The sequence below is a fragment of the Puma concolor genome, chromosome B4, assembly GCF_028749965.1.
Source record: "Puma concolor isolate L17-30 chromosome B4, mPumCon1.1.hap2, whole genome shotgun sequence".
NCBI classification, from domain to species: Eukaryota; Metazoa; Chordata; class Mammalia; order Carnivora; family Felidae; genus Puma; species Puma concolor.
The window spans coordinates 48949125-48964037 of NC_141673.1; the positions used below are offsets into that span (position 1 = coordinate 48949125).

General features: G+C 38.7%; 1 protein-coding gene across 3 annotated transcripts in view; it reads right to left on the reverse strand.

The window, feature by feature from the left end:
• NUP107 (nucleoporin 107) overlaps window positions 1-14512 on the reverse strand; it is a 44701-nt gene extending 30189 nt beyond the window's left edge. Inside the window, exons 1-8 of one of the 3 annotated variants that reach the window (XM_086712860.1) lie at window positions 14362-14512; window positions 12271-12362; window positions 11752-11838; window positions 10598-10713; window positions 7870-8014; window positions 4895-4998; window positions 2313-2440; window positions 1263-1311 (exon numbers count right to left, since the gene is read on the reverse strand). In XM_086712860.1, coding sequence (XP_086568986.1) covers window positions 1263-1311; window positions 2313-2440; window positions 4895-4998; window positions 7870-8014; window positions 10598-10713; window positions 11752-11838; window positions 12271-12362; window positions 14362-14369 — 729 coding nt within the window. In that variant the 5' untranslated portion in view covers window positions 14370-14512. Of the gene's footprint in view, window positions 1-1262; window positions 1312-2312; window positions 2441-4894; window positions 4999-7869; window positions 8015-10597; window positions 10714-11751; window positions 11839-12270; window positions 12363-13909; window positions 13975-14361 lie in introns of those variants that run through there. The other 2 variants (XM_086712861.1, XM_086712862.1) reach the window with 2 other exon arrangements.
• Window positions 14513-14913: the final 401 nt, after the last annotated feature.

Genomic DNA, 14913 nt, shown 5'->3' on the forward strand with positions numbered 1-14913 from the left:
GTTCAGAGCCTGGAGCCTGCTTCAGATTCTGTGTCTCCCTCTCTCTCTGACCCTCCCCTGTTAGCACTCGGTCTCTCAAAAATAAATAAACATTAAAAAAAAATGTTTTTTTAAAAATGAAGAACACTCCACCTTGCTAATAATCGATAACATACACATTAAAGTGACACACCTAATCTCCAATTGGCAACATCAAATGAGTTAGAGGAAGCATTTTCACCCATTGTTAGTACACTGCATTAGGAAGGCAAGATGACAATCTATCAAATTTTGACCCAATTTCACTTCCAGAAATGTAGGAAATATTGAAATACATAGATAAATACGATTTAGAATGTTCACTGCCTTACTGATTGCTACAGCAGAAATAGTGGAAACAACCTAAATATGTCTATCAGAATGTCTGAAAAATTTCAGTTCTGGCATATTATGAAAAAATAAGGTAAACCTACATGAACTGACAGAAAAAACAAATATTGGTGATTAAAAAAGAAACTCTTAGGGGGCGCCTGGGTGGCGCAGTCGGTTAAGCGTCCGACTTCAACCAGGTCACGATCTCGCGGTCCGTGAGTTCGAGCCCCGCGTCAGGCTCTGGGCTGATGGCTCGGAGCCTGGAGTCTGTTTCCGATTCTGTGTCTCCCTCTCTCTCTGCCCCTCCCCTGTTCATGCTCTGTCTCTCTCTGTCCCAAAAATAAATAAAAAACGTTGAAAAAAAAAATTTAAAAAAAAAAATAAAAAAAAAAATAAAAAAGAAACTCTTAGTATAATGTATAAATGAAATCATACTATATGTTAAAAAAATAAAACAAACCCATGGGGCGCCTGTGTGGCTCAGTCAGATAAGCCTCTGACTCTTGATTTTGAGCCCCAAACTGGAACTCTGTGCTGACAGCATGCTTGAGATACTCTCTCCCCCCTGTCACACACATACTCTCTCCCTCTCGTGTGCACACACTCTCTCAAAATAAGTAAACATTAAAACACACACACACACACACACACAACCGTGTGTATATATACATATAAAGATGCACAGAAAAGTGGTCGCAAATTGTTAGAACAGTAAGGGATAAAAGAGGACTTTTACCTTTTACCCTATAATATAAATTAATATTTGATTACTTTATGAGATTGTATCTTTTACTTGTAAAATTTTTTAAATGAAGAAACTCAAGATGGAGGGTCAGAAATCAAATCCTATTATTAAAAACCATTTTAAGTTTTAAACATTTATAAAGGAAAAAAATTAATCTTAAACTTACACTAAGTACAAACATATTTTCATCTTCTAATGCAGACTGTATTCTGTCTCTGAGGAAAAATAACAAAATGAAAAAGGTTTAAATTGCATAAATATATGAAATCGCCTTTTAAACTATATATATACACAAACCTACATTCTCTCCAGCGTAAACAAGTTGAGCTTCCAATAAACTTAATCATTCTTTTGAAACAAAGATACAAGTAGTAAGTACCTTCTGGATCGGATATTGACATCTGAGCAAATCTGATATTTACTAAAAACAGACACTGCAAAGCCTTTCCTGGCTACCCGCTAAGGCACACACTGAACTTTCTAATATAATTGTTTTCACATGGCAAAAATTATACAATCTAATTTTCTTTCGGGATTTTCTCATCACAGTGAGAAAGCAGCAGAATGAGAGGCAAAACCACTGAACATCTGAGAGAAGGAATATTTGGTTAACTTCTTTCAAACTGCCACTTTATATAAAGTCTATTTTTCAGTTCCTTTTCTTTAAAATTTTTTACTGTTAATTTATTTTTGAGAGAGAGAGAATGAGCAGGAGAGGGGCAGAGAGGGAGGGAGACACAGAATCCAAAGCAGAGTTCTTTTTCTTGTCTATCCTAAGTACTGCAGTATTTTCAGTACTTTCTGATCTTATTTTTGGGAGCTACCAGCTTTTTGATCTAATATTCCCCTCTTCCCTCCTAACTCACTCCTGATAATCATCTAATGATGAGGCATTAGAAACAGTAAGTACCAAAGATAGTAGAACCTATTTCCACACATCCTACTCTAACTTTTAAATTAATTTGCCTATTTGGGGGCCTGGGTGGCTCAGGTCATGATCTCACAGTTCTTAGGACGGAGCCCCATGTCAGGCTCTGTGCTGACAGCGTGGAGCCTGCTTGGGATTCTCTCTCTCTCTCTCTCTCTCTCTCTCTCATTCTCTCTCCCCCCCACCCCCGTAAAATAAATAAACATTAAAAAGACAAACCATGTTTAAATTAATTTGCCTATTGGTTACCTTGTGTTTATTTCACTTATGAGGCCTACACAACTTTACCTATACAGAGAAGCCAGCAGCCTCCATGTGACCATCTCCTGTTGAAGAAGCCAGAGCATACTGGCTGTTTTTGAGAACTTCTGAAGTCCAGGTGTTGCTCGGCTCACTATTTTACTCAGTATATTCACCTAACGTAAAGACACAGATGTAAAGAGGTTTTCTATCATTCTGAGCTATAACTGCGTATTCTTCAAGTGCACAGCTCTAAAACTAAACACACACACACACACACACACACACACACACACACACACACACACACAGTATGAATTTTTCCTATCTATTGCCTTTTTTAAATTGAATGGAAATATAACATTCCCACTCGAAACGATCTTAATTTGAAGTAAGGTGTGTTTATGTGAGTATATATGTAAAAGTTTAATATACTCCAAATTTCAGATTAAACAAGAACAGCCATGGATACATTTTTTCTTCTTTTATAAGCTAAATCTAACCTATTCCTGACAAATCTAACCTATATCTAACCAGAAGATAAACCAAATCTAACCTATTCCTGACAAAATGATAACATGGACTAACAGCATAGCAATGAAAATTGAAAATAAAGTTATCTTCAATCTATGCCTGAAAAATTTATACCATATATCAAATCAAGAAAAATATTTTAAGATTGGTACTAAAACACTGTCATTGCTAACCACAACTTAACCAAAGTCCCCTCCTTGTTCTAAAACCAGAGTTCTTAACCTTTTTCAGGTTGAGGCATTATGTGAAAATCTAACGAACAGCATGGATGTTCGCCCCAGAAACACACACAAAATTATTTATCAGAAGGTTTAAGAATCTAGGGTAAAGGAAACCTTTCTCAAAGGTTTTGAACAGTACCTCTTAATCTTCTGAAGTGAAATTCAGACACAGAATGGCTCTCATTCAGAACATGAAGAATCATTACCACCACAACACCTTTTCCCTCTCTTTAAAAAGTACTCACAAAATAATGTTACTTTTGTCTTAAGGCCAGTGTTTAATAAAAGTGTTATCAGTACTTCTCATTATTTTCTATTGGAACCCTAACTCTAGTAATTCACTAAGTGACTGTTACTGCTTCAGTTATTTAATGAAGTTACTGCTTTTATAATGGAACAATTCAGAGATTGATTATTGAAACAATATTAAACGATTAAAAAATGTTGGCTATTATATTGTAATCATTCTTGAATATAATAAAGTCCATTTATTTATTTGCTTATTTTTTTAGTAATCTCTACACCCAACATGAGGCTTGAACTGATGACCCTAAGGATCAAGAGTCACATGCTTTTCCAACTGAGCCAGCCAAATGCTCTTCCTCTTCCTTTTTAAAAAAACAGACTTAATGTTTTAGAGCAGATTTAGGTTTACAGCAAAACTGAGTGGAAAGTACAGAGTTCCCATCGCTTTCTGCCTATCAGGATCCAGCACCAGAGTGGAACATTTGTTACAACCATGAACCTTCACTGACATGTCATTATCATCCAAAGTCCATAGTTTACATAAGGGTTCGTTCTTGGTGTTGTATATTCTACAGGTTTTGACATAAATGACATGTATCCACCACTATTATCTCATACAGTTTCACTCCCCTAAACATCTACCAGGTTCTACTTTTCATCCTTATACTCCCCCACCCTCTGGGAACCACTGATCTTTTCACTCTCTCCAAAGTTTTGCCTTTTCCAGAATATTGTTTAGTTGGATTCATGTAATATGTAGCCTTTTTGAATTGGTTTCTTTAGCTTACTGATATGCACTTAGGGTTCATCCTTGTCTTTTCATGGCTTGATGGCTCATTTCTTTTTAGCATTAAACAATATTCCATTGTCTAGATACACACAGTTGATTTATCCATTCGCTTACTAAAAGACAACCTGGTTGCTTCTGAATTTAGGCGATGACAAATAAAGCTGCTATAAACATTTATATGTAGGTTTTTGTGTGGGCCTAAGTTTTTAACTTGTTTTGGTAAATACCACAGTATGAATGTTGTGGAATCATATGATAAGACTATGTTCAGGTTTCTAAGAAACTGAGAAAGTGCCTTGCAAAGTGACTCTACCGTTTTGCATTCCCACCAACAACGAATGAGAGTGATTGCTGCTCCACATCCTTGCCAGCGTGTGGTATTGATAGGTGTTGGGGACCTTTGCCATTCTACTAGGCGTATGACATCTCATGATTTTAATGTGCAATTCCACGGTGACATATGATGTTGAACACCTTTTCACATGCTTTTTTGCCATCTGTAGATTTTCTCTGGTGAGGTGTCTGTTAATGTGTTTTGTCCGTTTTTTTAATTGGATGTTCATTTTCTAATTATTGGGTTTAAAGAGTTCTTTGTATATTCTAGATTCTCCTTTTTTTTTAAGTAGCAGAATCCTTCGGTTTCCCAAAGAAATCTCATATGGACCTTCAATAAGCAAAAAGCAGAGCTGCCCTGGCTAACCTCCCAACCATGCTACCCCTGCCACTACACCCTTAAGACATCTCCCCCCTTAAATACAGTATGGAAATTCACAGGTTGATGCTGTTCAAAAAACTAAGAGTACTGAAGTTTGACCAACAATGGAGTGAAAGTAACTTACCTGACTATTACAGATGTTTTCATATTCTTCTACAAGGTCAAAAACCGTATTTGAAGAGTGCTTCAAGTAAGACTGCAGGAAATCAGAAAACATACTCATGGATGCTAGAACACATTAAAAAGAAAAGGAACAAGAAAGTTAAGTGACATACTCCTAGGTAATTATGTTTCTATGAAAACTTAAAAACACAGCTACGTATCTCTTTTTTTTCTACTGTATTTTCTAAAAAATTACAACAGTGGTGGGGTGCCTGCGTGGCTCAGTCAGTTAAGTGTCTGACTCTTGATCTTGGCTCAGGTCATGATCTCACAGTTCATGAGTTGGAGCCCTACATCAGGCTCCGTGCTGGTGGTGTGGAGTCTGCTTGGAATTCTGTCTCTCCCTCTCTCTCCCCGTCCTTCCCCCACCCCCCCAACAAAATAAATTAAACTTAAAAAAAATTGTAACTGTGGTAAGATAAACATAACAAAATTTACCATCTTAACCATTTTTAAGTGTACAGGTTAGTGGCATTAAGTACATTCACAATGCTGGGCTACCATCACCATCATCCATCCACAGAATTCTTTTCATCTTGCAAAACTACAACTCAGGATAGCCAAAGCGATCCTAAGAAAGAACAAAGCTGGAGGTACTATACTTCCTGATTTCAAACTATACTACAAAGCTTGAGTAATTAAAACAGTATGAGAGGCGCCTGGGGTGGCTCAGCTTGTTAAGTGTCCAACCCTTGATTAGGGCTCAGGTCATGATCTCACAGTTCTTGAGATCAAGCAGCACAGAGCCTGCTTAAGATTCTCTCTCTCCCTCCCTCTTCCCCGCCCCCTCCCCCACTCTCATGTGCACATGCTCTCTCTCAAAATAAATAAAGTTAAAAAAAAAAAAAAAACAGTATGATAAGGCATAAAAACAGACACATAGATCAAGGCACAGAATAGGGTCCAGAAACAAACTCCCACATGTATAGTCAACTAATATTTGACAGGGGAGCCAAGAATACTCACTGGGGAAAGAACAGCCTTTTCAATAAATGGTGCTAGAAAAACTGATGATCACATATGGAAAAATGAAATTGGACCCCCTAGATTACACCACTCATAAAAATTAACTTGTGGGGTACCTGGGTGGCTCAGTCGGTTAAGCATATGACTTTGGTTCAGGTCATAATCTCACGGTTTGTGGGTTTAAACTCCCGTGTCGGACTCTGTGCTGACAGCTCAGAGCCTGGAGCCTGCTTTGGATTCTGTGTCTCCCTCTCTCTCTGCCTCTCCCCAACTTGTGCTCCGCTTCTCTCAAAAATAAATAAACATTAAAAAAATTTTTTTAAAGGGGCGACTGAGTGGCTCAGTTGGTTAAGCATCCGACTTTGGCTCAGGTCATGATCTCACAGTTCATGGGTTCAAGCCTCACATCGGGCTCTGTGCTGACATCTCAGAGCCTGGAGCCTGCTTCAAATCCTGTGTATCCCCCTCTCTCTGCCCCTCCCCAGCTCATGTACTCTGTCTCTCAAAAATGAATAAATGTTAAAAAAAAATTAACTTGAAATGGAATGGAGACTTAAACTTAAGACCTGAAACCATAAAACTCCTAGAAAAAGATATAGGCAAAGAGCTCCTTGACATTGGTCTTGGTAACAACTTTTTGGATATGACACCAAAAGCACAAGAAACAAAAGCAAAAGTCAAAAAGTCTGACTCAAACTCAAGAACTGTGAGATCATGACCTGAGTTGAAGTCAGACGCTTAACCCACTGAGCCACCCAGGCACCCCACGTTATAGTTCTTTCTACATTCTAGATATTACCCTTTTATCAGACATAGGATTTGCAAATACATTCTCCCATTCTGTGGGCTGCCTTTTCACTCTACTTACTGTATCTTTTGATGCGTGAAAATTTTAGATTTTGATGTAGTTCAATGTATTTTTTTCTCTTGTTACCTACAAGTCTTTTAAGAGCACACGGATGTGTTGGCTATTAATCCGTCAACAATTACTACAAAAATATAAGCCAAATTTTAAAATATCTGATTTGTATTTTAAACATATAACAAAGTAGCTGAGAAAGTTGTAACAGATACTAAGATGATATATTCTACTCAGGGAAAACATACACACTCCACAACAGTACTGTATCATATTGAAGGTCTCATCCAGTGTCCATACTAAAAATGAACTTTTTTTCTTTCTATTTTATCTATTTAGTAAAAAGGATATCTAAATCACTCAAAATCTGAGTACTTATTACTGGCAGAGACTATAAGGAAGCAGTGGTTACCACGGTGTTAAGAGAAGGGCTGTATAATCAAACTGCTTAGTTTCAAATCCTGGTGCCATCACTTTCCAGCCAGGTGAGCTTATTACGCAAGCTACCCATTCTGAGCAGCAGTTCCCTTTCCCCTCTAACGGTAACAGCTACTGTAACTCTTCAATGGACCCCTACAGAAGATAATGTTCACCCAGGGGTAAGCACACGGACTCTGGCACGTTAGCTGACGATGATGATAAAATGAAGATCCCATGTGGTAATGAATACATACAGGCACATGAAAAGCAAACTTTTCTTTCCAAAGGGGAATGGTAATAACCAACCTGAAACTAGAAAGGTCTTCATACTATTTGAAAAAAAGACAGCATTAGCATCCAGGTGAAAACATGTCAATATTAGATGAAAACTAGACCTAGAGAAAAAGAGATGCCCTTTCAACAGAAATACGAAAAGAATGAAGATATGAGACTTATCTAATAACCTAACAAGGTATTTGAACTGAAAAACGAAGTGGCAAGATGCCGCTCCAACTGAGAACGAAGGTGAGATTCTCAACCTTCCAGAGCTACTACATCAAATGGTCAGCCATAACCATAACTAATCAGCTTAATGAAAAATATTTTATAATGACACTCAGGAATAGGAGATAGTTTCCTGGGTCTTAGTAAAGCCAACAGGCTACGTTGTTAAAGAGTTAACGCCATTTTACCAGCTTCGCCAGGATCATCCTCACGTAACATAACGGCACTGAGAGTTACATCCTCTGTTACACTGTGGGACTCTGTACTTGTGAGGAGTCCTGAACGCTGTGATGTGAATGCAGCAGCCCAATTACTGTCATCCAGATTAGTTACCTATAAAAAAAAAAAAAAGGAAGATACAGAAAAGTAATGAGCTATTGCCATTGAGTACAAAAAAAGACATTAATGGCTATTTTGTTAAGGAAATCACAGCTTTTATACTGTTTTCTTCTCTGTACCACTCCATATCTTTTTTTAAAAGGCAATAAATACGGCATTTTGTAACATTTAAGCTGATATTAACATGTAAAATAAGGCAGTCATACTGCTTTAAGTTCACATCGGTTTTTCACTATTGGGAAAACGTACAGGACAAATGATCCAGTTTTTTCAACATATAAACGCTAACAAAAAGGGTGATGGAAGAAGTTACAGATTAAAAGATGAGCCACATCAAGCAAATGCAGTGTGTTTACCTTATTTGAATCCTGATTTAAACAAACCGACTTAAGAAAACATGACACAACTGAGGAAATTTTAAACAAACCAACTTAAAATTTGACACAGCCGAGGAAATGTGAACACTTAGTAAAATATATACAATAATGAACACATATATACACACAAAATGGATATTTAAGATGATAAACAAATTACTCTGTGTGTAAGTATGTGCGTGTGTGGAATGTTAGATGTGTTAATGGCATCGTGTTAAAGAAAGAATTGTCTTATGTCTCAGAGATATGCACAAAAATATTTATGGGTAAAATGGCATGAAATCTGGGAGGTATAAAGTAACAAAGGGGAAACACTTGTGGGTGTAGATGAAATAGGATCAGCCATATATTAATACCTGGGCAAAGAGCACATGAGGGCTTATTCTATTTCCGGACGTGTCTGAAGTGTGTGCAAACACATTTTAAAAAAAAATTTTTTTTATGTTTATTTATTTCTGAGACAGAGAGAGACAGAGCATGAAGGGGGGGAGGGGCAGAGAGAGAGGGAGACACAGCTCTCTGCTGAGCTGTCAGCAGAGCCCGACGTGGGGCTCGAACTCACAAACCGTGAGATCATGACCCGAGCCGAAGTCAGTCGCACAACCGACTGAGCCACCCAGGCGCCCCCACATTTTTTTAAATTCACCTTTATTTAAAATCACCTTTATTTAAGATCTTCTGAAAGCCAGAGAAAGCTATCTGAAGGTTTAAAAATTTGTCTTTATTAAAATTCCAGGCACAAGCAACAATAAAAATGTTTATTTAAACACAAACATTTTATAATAATGCCCATATTATTAATAATTTACTGTCCTGGGCTTTAAGAGACTAGAAATCTTACTATTAATCTTGCAGTTCTGAAGCAATAAATAATAAGTCATCTTCTTTTGTTTAACCCCAGATGCAGTCAATTCACTCATGTTTTAAGCAAAATAAGATAAATGCTGCTAACATAACCAGATTCAAAAGCAGCGTAAAATTATTCAATGACTAAATCATTGTTAGACATTAACATTCTAAAAATCCGTAAGACAATAAGAAGTATTTAACAAATCAATTTATCCTTTTTTTTTTAATTTTTTTTATTTTTGGGACAGAGAGAGACAGAGCATGAACGGGGGAGGGGCAGAGAGAGAGGGAAACACAGAATCGGAAACAGGCTCCAGGCTCTGAGCCATCAGCCCAGAGCCTGACGCGGGGCTCGAACTCACGGACCGCGAGATCGTGACCTGGCTGAAGTCGGACGCTTAACCGACTGCGCCACCCAGGTGCCCCTCAATTTATCCTTTTAAGGAGAGGTTTAACAAGCTAAACCATTCTTCAGAAAACACCTAATCTAGACAATTTCAAATGTGTGCAAAAAATCCCTGTGACTTTTCTGGGGCGCCTGGGTGGCTCAGTCAGTGTTTGACTTGATTTCAGCTCAGGTCATGATCTGCAATTTGTGAGATGGAGCCCATGTCGGGCTCTGCACTCACAAGTGTGGAGCCTGCTTGGGATTCTTTCTCTGCCCCTCCTCTGCTTGCTCTCTCAATGTAAATACACTTAAAAAAAAAAAAAAATCGCTGTGCCCTTTTAATAAGCACAGAGCCAAACACAGAACTGTTTTCATTTTGTTTTTAGCACTAAATTTTCCATCATCCTCTACTACTCCAACAGAACTCTTCTGTTTCCTTCTTTTATTAGATTGAATCCTTTCTTTTTTATAGGGTATCTTGAACACCTAGGTCAAGTCATTCTGTATGTTTATACGACATTTCTTCTATTTTCAATACTGTACCACACAGTGATTTCTAAAGAGTGTCTCATCTCCTTTTTCCAACATTTTCTCTTTTCTTTCCTTTAATACATTGTCTCTCTTCCTTATGATACTCTTCATCCATTTCTCTTGGCTTCTTACTCTTCTATGCTTCAAAACAGGGCTCATCAGCAACCAATCAAGTATTTCTTCAGAGGAGCAGACTGTCAGATTAACACATTCTATCTGCACCCAAATGTTGCTGGTATTACAGTTTCCAACTATGACAGGAGATGCTTAAGGTTTTCAGTTTTCTGAAAGCCTAACCAAAAAACAATTTCAATCTACGTAACCTAGTTAACTCTTTTGAGGACTAGGACTTCAAACCTCACTAAAGGCTTTTAAGCTCAATATCTTACTTATATGAAAAGGGGGAAATTTTTACCCCATTTTTTCACATACCATAGACAGATTTCCCAAGAACCCTGAAGACTGTGTAAGCCGGGGAGACCTCCCTCCTGTTCCAAGAATGCAGGAAACATCTGGATGCCTCAGTAAGCTTCGGCTGGGTGGAGTAACTACAAACAAGAGGTTAGAAAAAGAATCCAAAGTACATGAACATTGATCATGAAAACAAAACAATCAAACCACCAATAAATAACTTTGTTTCTAATTATTTAGATTCTAACCAAGTAAATCCTTTAAATATTAACATTTCCATGTTATGAAGATTTAACTTATTTTTGTAAATTTGATCTTTTGGTACTAGTGAGCCCAGCAGGAAAATCTTTTACTGCAAACAGAGATGCTTTCATTATAACATAACTAAGTAGTAAAAAAAGAAAGACACTAATGAGTCCATGGATTATTCATTCATATTCCAATTTTACAAATACTGAAGAGGTAGTTTAGTGTAAAGGGCACAGGCTTTGAAGTAAACAGATCATTGTCTGAATTTTGGTTCCATCACTTACATATATGCTTAGCCATGCTATCCTCATTGAATAACTTCTCCACGTCTCGATTTCAGTTTTGGTAAAATAGAGATAGAATACCTACATCACAGTTATTGTGTATTTATGTAAAGTATAGTGCCTCACACATGGTAAGGGTTCAACAAATAGTAATGCAATCATTATTATTTGTTCTTAACTATTGATATTGTAACCAAAGATTATCACGTGTACTGTAAGCTTTAACATATAGCTATTACTATTATTAAATATTATATTAATGTTATTAAATATTATGCATATTTAACATATATAAATATATATTATATGTTGTACATAATATTTATATATAACAAATACTTGTTATATATTTGTACATATTAATATATATTACTATATTATTAAATGCTTTAAAAGCAAAAATTCTTATGAGGCACCTGGGTGGCTCAGTCAGTTGAGCATCACACTTCAGCTCAGGTCTTGATCTTCAGCTTCAGCTCATGATCTCACAGTTCATGAGTTAGAGCCCCGCATCAGGCTTGCTGCTGTCAGCACAGAGCCCAATTTGGATCCTTTATCTCCCTTTCTTTCTGCCCTTCCCCGGCTCACACTGTCTCTTGAAAATAAATAAAACAGTAAAAAAAAAAAAAAAAAAAATCTTACAAGGTGGTCGAAACGAACTGGGAGTTCGAGGGATAACCTGGTTTCTTGGTGTAGTATTAGCAAAAATTTCATCTTGGGATGGCCGAACTATAGGAAGAGTTAAGAAAAGTTTTCCATACAAAAAAGACACCATTAAAGTTAGAATCAACCATATTTACCCTATATAAAATATTTGAATACACTTTTCAACAAGATTTTGATGGCTACCACTTTTTCTATGCAAAGAGTAAATCACTCCCTCTACCGCTTAATTTCTCAGATATCAGTCTTATATTACTACACACTGAACTAAGAGTACTTAGATTTCAAATAAAAAAAGGATATCTCATCTCAGCAGAAGCTAGCTACAACAGGATAGCAAGAACGTCCTTATTTTCAGGGTAACACAAATTTTAACAATTTCCCTATCATATTATTATAATACTGAATGTCTAATATCTCTCATAAAAAGAAAATTCTATAACTCTGATTCCAAGCATGCTGTAATTTGAATAATGATGCTTACAACGTAAAGGATACTTAAAACTCTTTTTTGAGCACTCTGTTTCCGTGCAGTCCGAGTCACTTCTGCCTCTCGGATCACAGGAGATGACATCTCTCCATAGCCGCTCCTAAAACAGTATAATTAAGTTCATGTGAGTGAAATGATAATGTACCATTTGCAAAGAACTCTATCATGACTGGAGCAAAAGACCCTGGGTCAGTCAAAGCATACATCATCCCAGTAGCCAAGTCTTTGACCTTTTGGTTAACAGCGCTCTTTGATTCCAAACCCTGCTTATCCCTCAAAGTCTACTTCTCAAATTTTTCCTGCACAGGCATCTTTGAGTTTCTAGCACTCACTATGTTATTCTCACCTATGGAATGATTTCAACACTTGGCATCTATATCATAGCACTGTTTTACATAATTGCTTCATGAAGGCAGGTCTTTCCTTGGTTGAATTGAGGAATTCCCTGAAATTGCAGGAACCATCTCTTAAAAGAATATTCCGCAGTTCCCAAAATTCTTCAAACCATGGGTACTACGAAAAATAAAATCTGTTGTTGGGACTGGTGAGATGGGAAGCTAATTAAAAAAGAATTCTAATAAATTGGAGAAATGACTCTTCAAGTTATTTCTCCCCAGAGTACACTAATGGCATCTCCTGCCTCAGTACTATTGCAGTTGCCCTGATCTCCCGTTGTTCTCAGCTCAAGGTCTAGAAAATAAATCGTGTGAATTAAAAGACCTATATTTTGAGGGGCGCCCGGGTGGCTCAGTTGATTAAGCATCTGACTTCGGCTAAGGTCACGGTCTCATGGTTCGTGAGTTTGAGCCCCGTGTCCAGCTCTGCGCTGACAGCTCAGAGCTAGAAGCCTGCTTCAGATTCTGTGTCTCCCTCTCTCTTTGACCCTCTCCCACTCATGCTCTGTCTCTCTCTCTAACAAAAGAATAAACATTAAAAACAAAAAAAAGACCTGTATTTTGAGACAAGAATCTAACATGCTTTTTCCTCCACTCAAAGTCTTAAGATAGCTCTGAAGCCTATAGAATCAAGTCCAAATTTCCTTTATTTTTACAATCTAACCCCCGACTTACCAGTTCAGTCTTATATTCAACCACAAACATCCTCATACAAACATACATTGCATGTGACCATTCAGCTACACAATGCCTTCCTTTTCATATTCTTGCACCCTGTAGATGTTTCTTCTACAGAAGCCTACATTTGCCCCTCTCATCCACCTGGTGAACACTTACTCATCAAAGAGCCTCCTGGAGTCTGGAGACACATATATCAGGTGGGCAACTTGGTTCTTCTACTTATTAGCTTTCTAACTGTCACCAAGTTCTTAAACTCTTTTAGCCCCAGTGTAATCTATGAAAAGAGGATCAGAGTACCTATCCTCATAGGATTGTAGGAAGACTAAATTAGCTAATACAATATATATGGTAATAACAAAGCATTTCAGGCTCTCAATGTTAGCTATTATTCAGGCCAACTAGAGAGTTACCTCCTTTGAGAAGTCTTCCTGATAGATCCCGTGGCAGAGAGACTTTTATCGCATCCTCATTTTCTCTTCCCACAGAAAAGTTAAAACACATCATTTTGCACTGCTCCGTTGTCTCCTCCACTACAACTAATTCCCAGAGGCCAAGAACAGGAAAAACTCACCTGTATAGCAGGAGGCTAGCATAGTGCCAGGGTCATAGAAAGACTTTAATTCTGTAACTACCTGATGCTGGAACTTGTATCAGAAAGTCTGGGCTGAGATCCCAGTTCCGTCACTGTCTGGCTTTGTGATCTCGGTCAAGTCAGTCGGCATGTCAAAAGCCAGACCACCTCCTATTCCGCCCACCCCAGCAATGAAAAACGTTGCCCCAAAACGCAGAACAGGTGGCACCGCTGCCGCGAAAACGCAAGGGATGATCACTGTCCGTATCCATTCCCGACCCAAGCTGCTTTTCTTCCATCATCTGCAGAGACTCCCAGCCCGGGGAAGGAGTCCTAGGGTTAGCACCCGGGCCTTCCTGGCTTCCTGTGGGAGTCGGGCTTCGACTATTTAGTTCCGCCCTACAAGCAGGAAGGGCAAGTGTCCTAGCTTAACCATTACCACCTCAACTGACCTGTCCATGGCCACAGCCTTCTCCACCGAGAAGCTCGCCAACTCGACTCCAGCTTAACCACCGCGTTTCAGCCTTCCCGCTCTCCGGAAGCAAACCCTTCGACCCGGAAGCAAGTCCTAGCTAAGCTGTCTTAGAAAAAAAGGGGAGGGAGGAAGAAACACCTTTCCCCTTGAGCGCACGCGCGACGACTTCCGCCTTACTGCCGCAGGTCCGGTCTGCGCAGGCGCGAAGGCTGTGCTTCAGTGTGATGGCGTCTGACGGGACCGGGCTGAGCCGGGCAGGGCTGAGGGGGCGGGGCAGGGGGCGGGGCAAGGGCGGGGCCGGTGGGTTTAGCGGTGTGGCGACGCTGCCGCTTTGCCTGACTGGCATTTGTGGGCGTGGTCCAGGCGCCAGGTTATCCTAGAGGGAAACTTGGCTTGTATTGATAGTCTAGAGAAATGTGCGGTCATTTCCTGGTATTCTCAGGAGGCCGGGACTGAGAAGGAACCTGGACCCTGAATTCATACATGCAGGCTCTCCCCTCCACCTCCGGGGTCCCTGCCAGTCTCACTC